This window comes from Aethalodelphis obliquidens, unplaced genomic scaffold, assembly GCF_003676395.1.
Source record: "Aethalodelphis obliquidens isolate GAN/ISIS:26980383/991018 unplaced genomic scaffold, ASM367639v1 scaffold72, whole genome shotgun sequence".
NCBI classification, from domain to species: domain Eukaryota; kingdom Metazoa; phylum Chordata; class Mammalia; order Artiodactyla; family Delphinidae; genus Aethalodelphis; species Aethalodelphis obliquidens.
The window spans coordinates 43,510-60,284 of NW_020838016.1; the positions used below are offsets into that span (position 1 = coordinate 43,510).

General features: G+C 39.1%; 1 protein-coding gene across 5 annotated transcripts in view; it reads left to right on the plus strand.

The window, feature by feature from the left end:
• Positions 1-1,842: 1,842 nt before the first annotated feature.
• The window catches only part of ACP3 (acid phosphatase 3), a 39,907-nt gene continuing 24,974 nt past the window's right edge, over positions 1,843-16,775 (plus strand). For 2 of the 5 annotated variants that reach the window (XM_027091561.1, XM_027091563.1), the window contains exon 1: positions 1,854-2,041. In XM_027091561.1, the coding sequence (XP_026947362.1) occupies positions 1,928-2,041 (114 nt within the window). In that variant the 5' untranslated portion in view covers positions 1,854-1,927. Of the gene's footprint in view, positions 2,042-14,616; positions 14,662-16,775 lie in introns of all 5 variants that reach the window. The other 3 variants (XM_027091564.1, XM_027091559.1, XM_027091562.1) reach the window with 3 other exon arrangements.

A 16,775-nucleotide genomic window follows, 5' to 3' on the forward strand; every position in this document is an offset into this window, starting at 1 on the left:
TAAGTACACCCCACTATTTTTTCAAGTCTCACTTTCGATAATATCATATTCATATATTCATTCCCGATGACATTTTAGGTCTTTACAAAGGCCTTATGAATTCAAGGTTCAAGAGACCAAAGAAGATCCTAAAATGAGATCCATATGAATTTAGAGGACTTTTCAGCCTCAACTTCATGGTATTCAGAACTACATTAATGATCTCTGTCTCCCTTTATAATTTGATGATCAAAGTAGAAGTTAGGATGATGACTGAAATAGAGTAGAAGTAAAAGCCATTCACTTATGTGTTCAATTCAAGTAACATTTTTCTGGCACTCTCTATAAAAAGCTGTTGCTGTTATTGTTGTTCATACTTGGAAGGCTAAAAGAAGTTCAGAAGATGTGACACAGAAAAAGTAGGGTCTGTGTCAGAAGTAAGGTTTATCCAACCTAGCACAAGATGGCACAGATAGGTTAGAACCATTATCAGGAAGCACTAAAGCTATAGCCAGAATACTGCCAGGTATCAATCAAAGGGTGAGACAAGGAAGAAGATAGGAGAACAAGGAGCCGGCTGATTCTTGAGAAAATAAGACATTGCACAGAATCAAGTATCTGACACAATTTAAAGCACCTGGTTCAGAACTAAGCCTGTGTGGATGGTAAGTAGGTGGTGGAGCTTCCATTCTCAGGTCGCCTGGTACATGTAACAGGAATCCAAGTGGTGACTTCATCTCTGCCCCGGACAACCTCTTAGTTTTCATCCCCTTTTCCCTACACTCTTCTCCTCAATATCTCACCCATTAAAAATGACAGTGGGGACTGGCAGGTAGAGAATGTGATGGTAAATAGAGGGTCACAAGTCCCCTTAAATATCAAACCCCAACCATACATGCATTCCTTCTCCACACATATTTCCCCACACTGGAAAAAGCAACAGCTCTCCTATGTACCACATTCTAGGACACCCTGTGATCACATAACAACAGAGGTCTCCCAAGTGCAGTGTACCAGAGAATGGGTTGTTCCCTCTTCTGATCAGGTGGGAGCATCCCGACAGGCAGCTTTGCACAAAAAATCCTGTTTTAGCCTATATGGGGCTGACAGGTCGGGGAGAAAATGGAAATCTAAATTCTCTCAGTCCGGATTATCCTGTTTTGTAACATCCTTGATTAGATCACGGCTGGAGAAGCAAGGGTGTAACTTGCCCAGACTGTAAGACTCCTGGCCAGAGTTGGTGACTAATAGCACAGGGCTGTAGGTTAGTGTGTGGTTGTTGTTGTTTGTTAACTGTGTCAGGTTAGGTAAGGTAATTGTAATCCTAATTTTGAGATACCTCAGATGAGCCCCAAATATCTCAAAGTGTGACTAAAAATTCTCAAAATAAAGTTGCTCTTATTTTTCTTCTACTTAAAAATAGGCTACATGAGAGTTTAGAAAAGGACGCCATGTTTGGCTTGGAGAATACACCCAATATATGTTATTATCTGCAGTTCCTTTCATACTTCTCTCCCTATAATTCCGGATTGCCAAAAAAATTAGGAATCACTGGCCTGAGGTGTCCAAACTTAGGGTCTATCCCTTTCCCAAGTGACAGCCACAAAACAAACATTGTATCAGACTCCATCTAAACAAAGGATAAAGATAAACTAAAAAAGAAATATCTAGTAATGTGCTCTGTGACCTTGAGCAACAGCTCTCCCCTTTCTGGGCCTTAGTGTTCTAACTTAAATCCGGAAGACCATAAGCTCTAACACCCAGTCCAAAAATGATCTGACCAAACACAGGCCAAACCCCACCCCAAGCCACCTGGAGATTTTACTATTCACGAGTCTTGGCTCCTCCCACTTCCCTTTCAATCCCTTGGTTAAATAGCTTCCCCTCTAATGGCTTTTGCCCTGGAAGCAGCACGTCCCAACTCCAGCCAGAAGCAGCTCACCCCAGAATGAGAGCTGCCACCCTCCTTGTGGCCAGGGCAGCAAGCCTTCGCCTTAGCCTCCTGCTTTCCTTCTGGCTGGACCGAGGTGTAGGAGCCAAGGAGCTGAGGTTTGTGACATTGGTGAGTAGACTTTCCTCATTGCTTTTCCTATAAAATTGTTACCAGCAGGGTCTGAAAATCAAGTGTCAGGTTTCATTTTACCCTAGTGTAGTCTCCTGAAGACCAAACTCAGAAAGCTGAATATGCAAGTTTTGCAACTTCCTCATAATGAAGAGCGAACATGTCCTGACAAAAGCCCGTTTGGTTTGGTTATTTTTTACTTTACGAATGTTATTTATCTATTCACTTACTTTACAATGCCTTGAATGTAGATCCCTTTTGATAGCTACTCGAGGCCAGGAGACACCTCCTCTAGGTCTGTTTAGCACCAGAAGCTAAACTGGCTTCATTCAATTTAACGACTATGTGTTGGCAAGCCAAAAAACAGTCATTTTCTAAATTAAGTAGTCCTTTCCCTTTTTCCTGATATATTTATAAGCAGTCTTTGAAGCATTAAAGTAAAACTAAACTCGAGTTGTAGGATGACTTCCTGAAGCATAGATTTGGTTGACCATTAAAATCATGTTTTTCCCAACCCATGGTATGTGTGACAAGTTAGGAAAGGGGGGATGGGGCAGCTACCGTATGTTGTCAAGGAAAGAAAATATACTGTTGGCATCGCCTTAAAAAATAGATAGGGAGAGAGATTGCAAAGTAAAGGGGATTTACTACTTTACTGTCTTGGAATTAATTCCTTTATATCTCTCACTTTCTGTGTGGTCTTTGATTCTCTCTGTTTCTCTATTTCTCTTTTTTCTGTTTTACTCACTGTCTGTCTCTGCCTCTGACTCTCTCCTTGAAATTTGCAGGCTTTCTTGATCTCGTTTTCTTCATCACATTTTTTCATTTGGTAGAGTGAAAGTATGCTGATAAGTACATTTTCTTTCTGAAAGAATATCCAAAATTTATTTTTATAATTTCAAGGAAAGTCAACTTTTACTTAAAAATTAAACACGAAGTTTTTATTTTTCTTAGCTTGCTGTACTCAGGACTCCTTTCTTTACCTTCTAAAGAAAAATTTCATAACCATATGTTTATGCAAATCATGATTTTTAGTCCAATAAATCTTTACTATGAGTCAACAATGAGAGAAAGAGAGAGACCAGCAATGAGAGAGAGAGAGAGAGAGAGAGAGAGAGAGACCAGAGAAATATATCATCAGTTTATTTATGAATGATTCACCAGCTGTCAGACTTCTGTGTTGGAAAAAAAAAAAAAGCTGTAGAACACTGTGTACTTTATATAGGGAAATCCATGTAAGTTACACTTTTACTTATATCAGTGTGTTCCTTGCAAACATGTGCATTAAGCAAGTGTAGGGACTCTGCAGGAATTGTACTGTCAACACCATGACAAGCTGGTTGAGGGGAAATCCTTTTTGGGATATTACAGTGAACTCTCAGCTAACAGCATCTGGTCCATTCTTTCCTCCATGTTTTACAACATCAGGCTGACTTCCCTTAGCTACCAAACTGTTGTGGGTTTCCTTTCTCCCTCTACACTCTCAGTTAGCATGTGTTCAGGGACTACAAGTTAATACTAAGTTGTTAATACCTAAGAAAAACCTTACAAAGGTAACTCTCTAGGAGCTAAAAAAATTTAACAATTACCACACATGACTAATGTTAACAATTTTTCCTACCTCAAATTTCTTCCATTAGTGGTAGATTAAGGGCAACTTAATACATCTTTCTTGGCTGGAAGATACCACTGTCTTCTTTTTACTGATTAAAGAGAATATCTGACTATAAATGGTTTAATTATATACCGAGGAAATTCCCTAGAAAATTATTAGGAGAACAAGAATAAAAGAAAGTACCTCTGATTAAAGTGATAATATTAATGACAATAACCAATAGTTACTTAATTTTTTACTATGTGCCAGGCACTGTTTTGAAATTTCAATAGATTACGTTACAGTATCCTCCCAACAGCCCTATAAAATAAGGTTACCAGAAAACACAGGATGCCCAGTTAAATTTGAACTTCAGATAAACAGCAAATAAATTTTTAGTATGTTTATGTTTCCATGCAACATTTGGGCATGCTGCATTTTTGTTTGCTAAATCTGGAAACCATTCTATAACATTTTTGTAAAAACCTTATTAACCCTATTAACCCTGTTTTATAGATGAAGGAATTGAGGCACAAAGAGATTAAGCAACTTGCTCATGGTCACACAGCTAGGATTTGAACCCAGGCTGTATGATCCCAGAAGCCTGCCCTTAATCACTAGACACATTCTGTTCCTGCTGCGTGTGCCTAACCCAGCACATGAAGCTGAGGCTTCTCCATCCTGTGTATTGGCTTCACTCATAGTCAGCAAGTGGTTTCCTTGCTTTTCTACCGTGATACAAAAAAGAAAACAAAGCTTCCCCGGTTCTGAAAAACTGTTCTTGGCAGAAAGAGCAGGAAACTGTCCGGTTCTTGTTCTCTCTCATGAATACAGTCACCACATGCTCTTTTGAAAGAGGTTCACCAGTGTGCATCCATTGGAATGCTAGTTTGACAAGTTAACAGGTGTTTCAATAGTCAAATCAGATTGGAGAAGAAAACGTGGGTTAAAATGTTTTTAAAGGTCTCTTAAAGGCAGAACTTTTCAGAGTCTTTAATAGTCTAATATTTACTGTGGCTTTCAAGGAAAGGATCTAGTAAATTATATTTCCTAAATTTTGACTACAGAATACACCTCCTCTTTTTTTCCATAACGTCTCATAGAAAACCCTTAGAGAATTGCTGTTTTATAATTTATAGAGAGAATAATAAGTATGGTGAGTCTCAAGGTACCCATCAACCAGCTTCAGTAATTATCACTCATGGCCAACCTTGTTTCATCTATATGCTGATGCAATCTTAATGGACTTTTAAAAAGTAATCCCATACATCATTATTCCACACATAAATGGGGAAATGCCATTTTAAAGCATTCTCTCTCCCCTAAGCCAGGAAAAACCACAAGTTCAGGTGATCTCAAAGAGAATAATTCCTTCTCATTCTACCTGGGTTTTACAAAGAAAGGGATGATGTCACAAAGTCTCATTCTTCATGGTTAACCATGCAAAATTTCTGCTCAAGTAATAGAATATCCTTGATGCAAATAGCCTCCAAATCTTCAGCACATCATCTCTATACTGGGATGGGTAACTTCCATACTGTGGTTAGGTAAACTCAAATTGTTCTGGCCACCACACACTTTCAGGGATGGCAGACCTTCTGGGTTTCTCCTCAATCCTCCAAGGAAAGCAACAGAATGACAATTTACTGCTCAGGCTGGCAGTCTAATACTGTTACCAATTTTCTAATGCTATGTGTTAAAATAAAAGTTCAAAGCCATACCTAGGAAAATACCGAACTTTCATTAATTCAAGTTCTAGCATCATTTACCAGGTATAGGATTGAGAACAGGTCATTTAATCCATCTGAGCCTCAAATTTCCTAAACTTAAAGTTGGGGATAATGATCATAACTATAATTTCTATTTCACAAAGTTGTCTTTAGGTTCAAATGGCATGATATACATATGTAAGTGTGAACCATGATACAAATGTAAGGTGCTGCTGTTAGTCACCTGTCTAAAACAGAAACTTTCCAACTTTTTGGATAAAATCTAGGTGAGACTTAATTATACATTTTTTAAATGGTGGTAAAATATGCAGGACATAAAATTTTCCATTTTAACCATTTTAAGTGTACAGTTCAATTGCATTAGGTGTATTCACATTGTTGTGCTACCATTAAAACTATCCATCTCCAGAATTCCCTTCATCTTGCAAAACTGAAACTTCATATCTATTAAACAGCAATTCCCCAGCCTCCTCCCCCTCAGCCCCCACAAGCACCATTCTACTTCCTGACTCTATGAATTTGACTACTTCACATACCTTGTGTAAGTGGAATCATACAGTACTTGTCTTTTTGTGACTGGCTTATTTTACTTAATGTCCTTAAGGTTCTAGTTGATCCCTCATTATTTTTCAGCAAAGAAAACTTAAGGTATTAGATAGTTATCATGTCCTCTAGAACCACAGGCTAACAGCTTACCTTGTTTGTACTCAAGTCTCCCCCACTTGTGAATTCTAATGTATTTTGTCTTGGGGGAGACACACATCTGTATGTAAGTACGGCTTGAGGAGGGGAGAAGCTGGAGGGGAGAATAGAGAGGGGATACTACCACAGGTCAGGAAAAGCACAGTGAAGACCTGAGTTGGATCAGAAAGCAGTAGAATTGGAAAAGAAAAAAAGAGTTTCTTTTAAAAATTGTGAGGGCAGAAGAATCCCTGTGGGTTGACTGTGGATATTAAGGAAGAGAAAGAAGTCAAAATAACCCTGTTTTCTGTTGGAAAAATGATGAAGCCATGAGATAGGGTACATGAAAGGCATTTAACATTTGAACTTCTTAAAAAGAAATATGAGAGGGAATTCCCTGGGGGTCCAGTGGTTGGTACTCAGTACTTTCTCTGCTGGGGCCCTAGGGTTCAATCCCTGGTTGAGGAACTAAGATCCTGCAAGGTACGTGGCACCACCAAAAATAAATAAATAAATAAAAGAAGAAGAAATGAAATAAGGGCTATAAATACCAAAGAAATTTATAATATTATGTATCACACAACACCATACAGCACAGTGGTTAAAGTACAGGTTCATGAATCAGACCACCAGGGTTTGAATGCCAGCTCAACCTTTTCCAAGCTGTGTGACTTTGGATGAGTAACTTAACCTACCTGTGTCTCAGTTTCCTCATCAGTAAAATGGGGATAATAGTGCTTCATGGAGTTATTGTGAGGCTTAACTGATTTAATACACAAAAGTACTTAGAAGCCTATATGGTAAATGCCTAAAACATTGTAACCATTGTGTTGTGTTGACTATATACAGTCACACAATTATCTCGTGTGTTGTTTATAATGTTCACATAACCAGTTAATTAAAATGTCAATTTTTTTCTATTCATTCTTTTTTTCTCAAAGGATGAAGTATTTTCATGTCTTTTTTCATTTAAAATTGATGAGTTTTCTTCCCAGCTTTTGGCCCCTGGCACAATAAAATCTGGAAAAATATATATATATTTAAAATGTGACAAGAAGTTAAACAGATTTTATTCATTTCAACCATTGTTTGACTTACTAATTGGTTGATTTACTGGTCCTTCTTAACTTCTGGCTAGAATAGATTATTGATTGCCCTTTTATTTGTCTTCATCTTCATTGTTGTTTGAACAGTACCTTTGAACACAGACAGAAACTTCTCAAGTCCTATAAACCTTTTTTTCACTTCTATTAAAATAAGAATTACAGTTACAGCTACCATACTGTAAGCATCCACTAGATGCCAGGCTCTTTGTATTTTGTATTTTGAATCCTCCTAATGACACAGTAAGGCATGTGACATTGTCTTGTTATTACATAACAGTAATGGAAAGGAGCTGTGGTATACTTGGTGCTGTAACTCTCTGGTGGCACATCTCCAACTTCTGGACTGGCTTATAGAAGCCGTACCAGATAAAACTCTTCCCTGGAAAACAAAAACCAGGGTTCTTGCCTCAGCTCACAAACAGCCCTTCCATCTCTCTCCCCTGCATTGTGGCTCCCTAATCGCCAGGGCCAAAGAGCAGTGAAGCCATCCATGGGGACCTACAGGTCTTTCAGAGACATTTGCTGGACAGACCACTGTGCACTGAGGGTTTCTACTGGGACAAGTAGAAGGTCACTTCAGTTTACATTCACAGGCCTCTCCCACTTTTATGCCAATGCATTTTGCAAATTTTCAATGTGGTGAACTGATCAGGGACATTATATTGGGCTCATGTCATTTCAGTCAGCGAGCTTGCCACCATGGGCTCTTGAAAGCTTTCAAAGCGCCCTAAATCCAAAGGAAGAATTAGTTTTTCTTTTCAGTCAGGGAAATAAAACTGGGGGAGAGATGATTAGAAATTAATAGAAATATTTCCTGAAGGAGAAATATTTCCCTTTGCTCAACGGGTAGTTCTTATTTGCCCTAATATGCTGCCCATTTTTGGCAGCAGGAAAGGAATACAGCAAGTATCTAAGTTAAGGCCTGAATAATATTTATAATAACAACAACCAAAATTATAGTAACAGGGGCTTCCCTGGTGGCACAGTTGTTGAGAGTCCGCCTGCCGATGCAGGGTATACGGGTTCGTGCCCTGGTCCGGGAGGATCCCATGTGCCACGGAGCGGCTGGGCCCATGAGCCATGGCCGCTGAGCCTGCGCATCCGGAGCCTGTGCTCCACAACAGGAGAGGCCACAAGAGTGAGAGGTCTGCATATTGCCAAAAAATAAAAAAAAAAATAATAATAGTAACACACATAATAACAAATCTCATGTACTGAGTGCATCCTATGTGTTCAGTACTATGATGATGGCTTTGCATATATTACACATTTAATTCTCGTGATCCTCCTGCATAGGAGATAATGATTTTCTCATTTTACAGTGAGGGAAGTCGAGACATGCAAAAGTTTAAGTTAAATCATTTTCCCAGGATCATCTGGCAAGGTGTTGGTCTCAGGTCTAACCGACTCAAGCCCAGAGCTTTTCTGAGATGTCATGCAGTTCCACTCAATATAACACATAGTTTCGTCCCTCCCCTCTCCTGCAGGCCTCTGTATTCTCCTATGCCTTGGATACCTCTCATTAGCGTGCCAGGCCTTTCGATCTTCCTCATGGTGAGTGCAGGGCATATTCCTACCCTGAGTCCTTTCACAGCTAGTCAGCTTCCCTTCTTACCTCTGAAGTGGCATTCATTTACTTGACTCATTCATTTCTACCCAACTCTTTCACTTTTTAATTCTCTTTACTAACAGAGTTATTTCTCAGTTCCTAAAAGAAGAAAATAAAATAAACTTTAATTCATGGCAAGGTTTGTGCATCAAGAGATTTTTCATGAGCATACCTAACAAAATAAGGAGTGGAGTTTAATGCCATGAGCGAAGGTCCCTTTTAGAATTTCCAGAATCATCCCAAAGTTGAGTGATGTGTCTTGAATTCCAAACCTGGAAGGACACCATGATGGTTTATTGGACTCCCATCTAATCTAGAAGCAGACTCATTGTTCTAGAAGCAAAGTCACAAATGCAGGGGATAAAGGGAAAGATAAGAGAGTGAAATAAAGGAGGAAAAAAGGAGCACACACAGCACACCTTGATGATAAGTAGGGATGAAAACTCAAAGCCCTTGTGAAATGAGAAGATTGGAAAGAAAGCCATTATGTACCTAGAGGTAGCTGGACCCAACCCAAGATTGATTCATTCATTAAAACAAAGCACATTGTGTGTGTACTTACTGTGTGTTTGACACTGTTTTGGGGATAAAGCGGTGTCCATGATGGCAAAGATTCTGCTTTCAAGAAGTTTATGGGGGGCTTCCCTGGTGGCGCAGTGGTTGAGAGTCTGCCTGCCGATGCAGGGGACACGGGTTAGTGCCCCGGTCTGGGAAGATCCCACATGCCGCAGAGCGGCTGGGCCCGTGAGCCATGGCCGCCGAGCCTGCGCGTCCGGAGCCTGTGCTCCGCAATGGGAGAGGCCACAACAGTGAGAGGCCCGCGTACCGCAAAAAAAAAAAAAAAAGTTTATGGGGAGAGGAAGCCAGATACTTAAAAACACATGCACACACACAATTTAAAAAAAAAAAAAGAAAATATCAAGGAAAAAAAATGAAACCACGTGATGAGAAAGAGATGGAGCAGGCATTACTTGATACTGGGTGGTCAAGAGACACCTCTCTGCAGAGGTTGCCTTTTCAGGACAGACCTGAATTCAGTGACCGAGTGAAAGTGCCAGGAGATGCAGAAGCAGGACATCCCAGGCATATGGAACATGAAGGCTCTGAGGCTGGAACACAATGTATTGGATAGAACAGCAGAGGGTCCTTTGGCTAAGTGTGCTTAGCAAGAATGTAAGGGGAGAACATGGTGGTTGGGCAGGGCTATATTAGGTAGGGTCTAGTGAGCCACTGTAAGGACTTTGGATTTTATGCAAAGAGTAATGGGAAATGATATAATATCTGACAGTGAGAGGGAATAAATTAAACAAGACTGGCCACACATGAGTTGATCATTGTTGGAGCAAATGGTGAATTCATAGGGGCTCATTATAAAAATCTCTATTTTTTTATATCTTTCTAATTTTCTGCAAAAGAAAAATGTAAAAGAATGAGAGAACATTAGAGAGTTCTAAGCAATCAAGAGACTATACTGATTAACATTTTTAAAAGAGCACGTGACTGCTGCCAGGGAAGGGGGACTGGACATCATGTCCTGCAGTCATCAGGGTCTCCACATCCTACACAGTACACCAAAGCTGGTTAGCAAGCTCGAGGGAGCAGGATCAGTCACATGGGTACCAAACCGTGGTTCTTTCTAAAAAGTTACCTGTGATTTAAAAGGGTGAAGTGAATGTGATGTGGTGGGGAAAACAATGGGCTAGCATTCGTGGGAAGTAGGAGATCTGCACGGCTAACTCTATCTCTCTGAGCCTCCGTTTCCTTATTTTTTCAGTGCAGCAATAGTGCTGACCTGTCCTCACAGAGTTGTAAGAATTAAAAGAGATGGCAGGTTGTACAAAACCATGAAGGGTAGCACAAACATAAGGGGTTGTTATTATTTTGGATGTCTTCCTTTTGCAATTACCACCAGTACTGCAAATAGTCTTACTGCTAATAATATAGTCTTAGATTTCTAAAGGATTTGTTGGAGTGTGATTGCTGGACTGAGAACAGAGGTTATAAATATGGCAGGAAAGCAGTTAAGAAGATTGCCCTGCACAGACTTAAAAAAATGCCTGGGCATAGTCCAAAGGCTCCAGGTAAACTGGAGATATTTCAGAAGCTCAAGAATACTACCTATGTGTGCTTGAAGGCACAGGTGTGTGAGCACACACACACATTTTGATTTCTAGCACTGGATGTGGGAGATGGTTTATTAAGTGTTTCTGTGGAACACCCCTTCCATAGAGTTCATAGCATGTTTGAGCCACTACCTCAGAAACCATGAAAACCTATGGAAATGACCTGTAAAAACAGAGCAGGAAAGCTTGCCCATGTTCCATGGTTTTGTTCCAGCTCTGCTCTTTAAAACATTCCTCTAAGGGGACGGCACTTGTTTTTCTCCCCAGGCCATGCTGTCATTTAGTTGCATAACCTCAGTTTTATCTTTTAAATAATATTTGGGGATGCTTCTTACATCAAGGTTTTGGTTTCCTCTGATGCAACATAACCCTCCCCCCGCCACACACACACACACACACACACACACACACACACACACACAGCTTCCAATCTTAGTTCATAAAAAAGCCCCAGATTCCAGATCGTCCACTGGTGGGACACTGAGGGGTATGTTTGAGCAGAGAGAAGCGAGCCTCTGCATGGGTTCAGAAGATGGTGTCGGATTCACACAGCTTGTGTTTTCACCTCTGCTCTACCACTTATATACTGTGTGACCTTGGGCAGGTCACTTAAGTCAGTTTCCTGGCTTGTGAAATGAAGATAATGATACTAACTGCTTTGTATAATTGATAAGAGGATTAAATGTATGAGAAACACTTAGCACAGCTTCTAGGACAAAGCAAGCCTTCAAAAAGTATTGAGGGGTTATAGTGGTTATAGGCTGGTAGGAAGTGTTGTAAATTATTTTACTACAATGTCTCTCATTCAACTTCTCTTTGGCTAACTCAGTGGCTCTCAACTAGGGGTGGTTTTGCCCCCAGGGGACATTTGGCAATGTCTGGAGACTTTTCGATTGTCACAACTGCGGAATTCTACTGGCATCTATGGGGCAAAGGCCTTGGATACTGCTAAACATCCTACAATGCACAGGACAGCCCCCACAGCCAAAATGTCAACAGTGCTGAGGTTGAGAAACCCTGGAAACTAAATAATGTGGGCTTTATAATTCAATGAAACCATATAATAACTTTAGTTACTCAGATCTGGGATCCAAAAAGTGTAAAAAGTGTTTTGATTGTAGAAACAAAAGCACTAATGATTAGCCTCGACAATTCCTGATCAAGTCACCCCTAGTGACTAGTAACTGTACGTGCTCATCAGAGAGTATGCAGCCTTTCTTCCAGCCATGAGGTGACTATTTATAACAATAATTCCTTACCTGACCAAAATAGTTTCATAAGATTCACCACACCATTGTCCCTCTGTTTGCCATAGCCTGTTCTACTGAGATTTCAATTTCTCACCAGTTCAGGGGGACAAAAGATAAGTTTTATTCAGACACCAGAGACATCTTCCAGGTTTTAGAAGCCTCCCTCATTTTCCTGGAATCCCATCTCAAAGATGACTAAAGTCTGAAATGGTTCGAAGGACACTTCTGTGTCTGCTGAACTATTTAACAGGATTTAAAAAGAGCAGCCTATTGGCTTTCTTTCCAATGGAGAAATTTAGCCAGGTAATAAGAGTGACAAGTGCAGGAAATTTCAGAAAATCCAAGGTGTTATGCAGCCCTCCGCTGTATTAAAAATTTTTGCTGACATCAGTGCAGACATCATCTTGTATTTATTTTTTCTTTCCTTACCTTTTGCTTATAAAATAGCTTTGTGTTTGCTTTGGTATTCTATTCAGAAAGCATAGTAGAATCAAAAAACCAAGGTTGCAAAAGTATAGACTACTCTTCCCAAAGATTAAATGTGCAATCAAAAAAGTACAATGTTTATTGTGTATGGTATTAGGGAGTGTTCTAATTTCATTCTTTTACATGTAGCTGTCCAGTTTTCCCAGCACCAATTATTGAAGAGACTGCCTTTCTCCATTGTAGATCCTTGCCTCCTTTATCAAAAATAAGGTGATCATATGGACATGGGTTTATCTCTGGGCTTTCTATCCTGTTCCATTGATCTATATTTATCTTTTTGTGCCAGTACCATACTGTCTTGATTACTGTAGCTTTGTAGGATAGTCTGATGTCCAGGACTCTGATTGCTCCAGCTCTGTTTTTCTTTTGCAAGATTGCTTTGGCCATTCGGGGTCTTTTGTGTTTCCATACAAATTGTGAAATATTTTGTTCTAGTTCTCTGAAAAATGCCATTGGTAGTTTGACAGGGATTGCACTGAATCTGTAGATTGCTTTGGGTAGTATAGCCATTTTCACATTGTTGATTCTTCCAAAGCAAGAACATGGTATATCCCTCCACCTGTTTGTAACATCTTTAATTTCGTTCACCAGTGTCTTATAGTTTTCTGCATAAAGGTCTTTTGTCTCCTTAGGTAGGTTTATTCCTAGGTATTTTATTCTTTTTGTTGCAATGGTAAACAGGAGTGTCTCCTTAAATTTTCTTTCAAATTTTTCATCATTAGTGTATAGGAATGCAAGAGATTTCTGTGCATTAATTTTGTATCCTGCTACTTTACCAAAATCATTGATTAGCTCTAGTAGTTTTCTGGTAGCATCTTTAGGATTCTCTATGTATAGTATCATGTCATTTGCAAACAGTGACAGCTTTACTTATTCTTTTCTGATTTGGACTCCTTTTATTTCCTTTTCTTCTCTGATTGCTGTGGCTAAAACTTCCAAAACTATGTTGAATAAGAGTGGTGAGAGTGGGCAACCTTCTCTTTTTCCTGATCTTAGTGGAAGTGCTTTCAGTTTCTCACCATTGGGGACGATGTTGGCTGTGGGTTTGTCATATATGGCCTTTATTATGTTGAGGAAATTTCCCTCTATGCCTACTTTTTGCAGGGTTTTTATCATAAATGGGTGTTGAATTTTGTCGAAAGCTTTCTCTGCATCTATGAGATGACCATATGGTTTTTCTCCTTCAATTTGTTAATATGGTGTATCACATTGACTGATTTGCGTATATTGAAGAATCCTTGCATTCCTGGAATAAATCACACTTGATCATGGTGTATGATCCTTTTAATGTGCTGTTGGATTCTGTTTGCTAGTATTTTGTTGAGGATTTTTGCATCTATGTTCATCAGTGATATTGGTCTGTAGTTTTCTTTCTTTGTGACATCTTTGTCTGGTTTTGCTATCAGGGTAATAGTGGCCTCGTAGAATGAGTTTGGTAGTGTTCCTCCCTCTTCTATATTTTGGAAGATTTTTGAGAAGGATAGGTGTTAGCTCTTCTCTAAATGTTTGATAGAATTCGCCTGTGAAGCCATCTGCTCCTGGGCTTTTGTTTGTTGGAAGATTTTTAATCACAGTTTCAATTGCAGTGCTTGTGATTGGTCTGTTCATATTTTCTATTTCTTCGTGAGCCAATTTTGGCAGGTTGTGCATTTCTAAGAATTTGTCCATTTCTTCCAGATTGTCCATCTTATTGGCATAGAGTTGCTTGTAGTTATCTCACATGATCTCTTGTATTTCTGCAGTGTCAGGTTTTACTTCTCCTTTTTAATTTCTAATTCTATATACTTGAGTCTTCTCCCTTTTTTTCTTGATGAGTCTGGCTAATGGTTTATCAATTTTGTTTATCTTCTCAAAGAACCAGCTTTGAGTTTTATTTATCTTTCCTATCGTTTCCTTCATTTCTTTTTCATTTATTTCTGATCTGATCTTTACGATTTCATTCCTTCTGCTAACTTTGGGGTTTTTTTTGTTGTTCTTCTTTCCCTAATTGCTTTAGGTGCATGCTTAGGCTGTTTATTCGAGATGTTTCCTGTTTCTTAAGGTAAGATTGTATTGCTATAAACTTCCCTCTTAGAACTGCTTTTGCTGCATCCCATAGGTTTTGGGTCATCTTGTCTCCATTGGCATTTGTTTCTAGGTATTTTTTGATTTCCTCTTTGATTTCTTCAGTGACCACTTCGTTATTAAGTAGTGTATTGTTTAGCCTCCATGTGTTTGTATTTTTTACAGATCTTTTCCTGTAATTGATATCTAGTCTCATAGTGTTGTGGTCAGAAAAGATACTTGATACAATTTCGATTTTCTTAAATTTACCAAGGCTTGATGTGTGACCCAAGATATGATCTATCCTGGAGAATGTTCTATGAGCACTTGAGAAAAATGTGTATTCTGTTCTTTTTGGATGGAATGTCCTATATATATCAATTAAGTCCATTTTGTTTAATGTATCATTTAAGGCTTGTGTTTCCTTATTTATTGTCATTTTGGATCATCTGTCCATTGGTGAAAGTGGGGTGTTAAAGTCCCCTACTATGAATGTGTTACTGTCGATTTCCCCTTTTATGGCTGTTAGTATTTGCCTTATGTATTGAGGTGCTTCTATGTTGGGTGCCTAAATATTTACAATTGTTTTATCTTCTTCTTGTATCAATCTCTTGATCATTATGTAGTGTCCTTCTTTGTCTCTTCTAATAGTCTTTATTTTAAAGTCTATTTTGTCTGATATGAGAATTGTTACTCCAGCTTTATTTTGGTTTCCATTTGCATGGAATATCTTTTTCCATCCCCTCACTTTCAGTCTGTATGTGTCTCTAGGTCTGAAGTGTGTCTCTTGTAGACAGCATATGTATGGGTCTTGTTTTTGTATCCATTCAGCCAGTCTGTGTCTTTTGGTGGGAGCATTTAATCCATTTACATTTAAGGTAATTATCAATATGTATGTTACTATTCCCATTTTCTTAATTGTTTTGGGTTTGTTATTGTAGGTCTTCTCCTTCTCTTGTGTTTCTTGCCTAGAGAAGTTCCTTTAGCATTTGTTGTAAAGCTGGTTTTGTGGTGCTGAACTCTCTCAGCTTTTGCCTGTCTGTAAAGGTTTTAATTTCTCCATCAAATCTGAATGAGATCCTTGCTGGGTAGAGTAATCTTCTTTGTAGGTTTTTCTCCTTCATCACTTTAAATATGTCCTGCCACTGCCTTCTGGCTTACAGAGTTTCTGCTGAAAGATGAGCTGTTAACCTTATGGGGATTCTCCTGTCTGTTATTTGTTGTTTTTCCCTTGCTCTTTTAGTATGTCTTAATATCTTTTAATATGTTTTCCTTGTATTTAATTTTTGACAGTTTGATTAATATGTGTCTTGGCCTGTTTCTCCTTGGATTTATCTTGTATGGGACTCTCAGTGCTTCCTGGACTTGATTAACTATTTCCTTTCCCACATTAGGGAAGTTTTCAACTATAATCTCTTCAAATATTTTCTCAGTCCCTTTCTTTTTCTCTTCTTCTTCTGGAGCCCCTATAATTTGAATGTTGGTGCATTTAATGTTGTCCCAGAGGTCTCTGAGACTGTCCTCAGTTCTTTTCATTCTTTTTTCTTTATTCTGCTCTGCAGTACTTATTTCCACTGTTTTATCTTCCAGGTCACTTATCTGTTCTTCTGCCTCAGTTATTCTGCTATTGATCCCATCTAGAGTATTTTTAATTTCATTTATTGTGTTGTTCATCGTTGCTTGTTTCACCTTTAGTTCTTCTAGGTCCTTGTTAAATGTTTCTTGCATTTTCTCTATTCTACTTCCAAGATTTTGGATCATCTTTACTATCATTATTCTGAATTCTTTTTCAGGTAGACTGCCTTTTTCCTCTTCAGTTGTTAGGTCTGGTGGGTTCTTACCTTGCTCCTTCATCTGCTCTGTGTTTTCCTTTCTTCTCATTTTGCTTATCTTACTGTGTTTGGGGTCTCCTTTTTGCAGGCTGCAGGTTCATAGTTCCCGTTGTTTTTTGTGTCTGTGCCTAGTGGCTAAAGTTTGTTCAGTGGGTTGTGTAGACTTCCTGGTGGAGGGGACTAGTGCCTGTGTGTTCTGGTGGATGAGGCTGCATCTTGTCTTTCTGGTGGGCAGGTCCACATCTGCTGGTGTGTGTTGGGGTGTCTGTGGACTTATGAT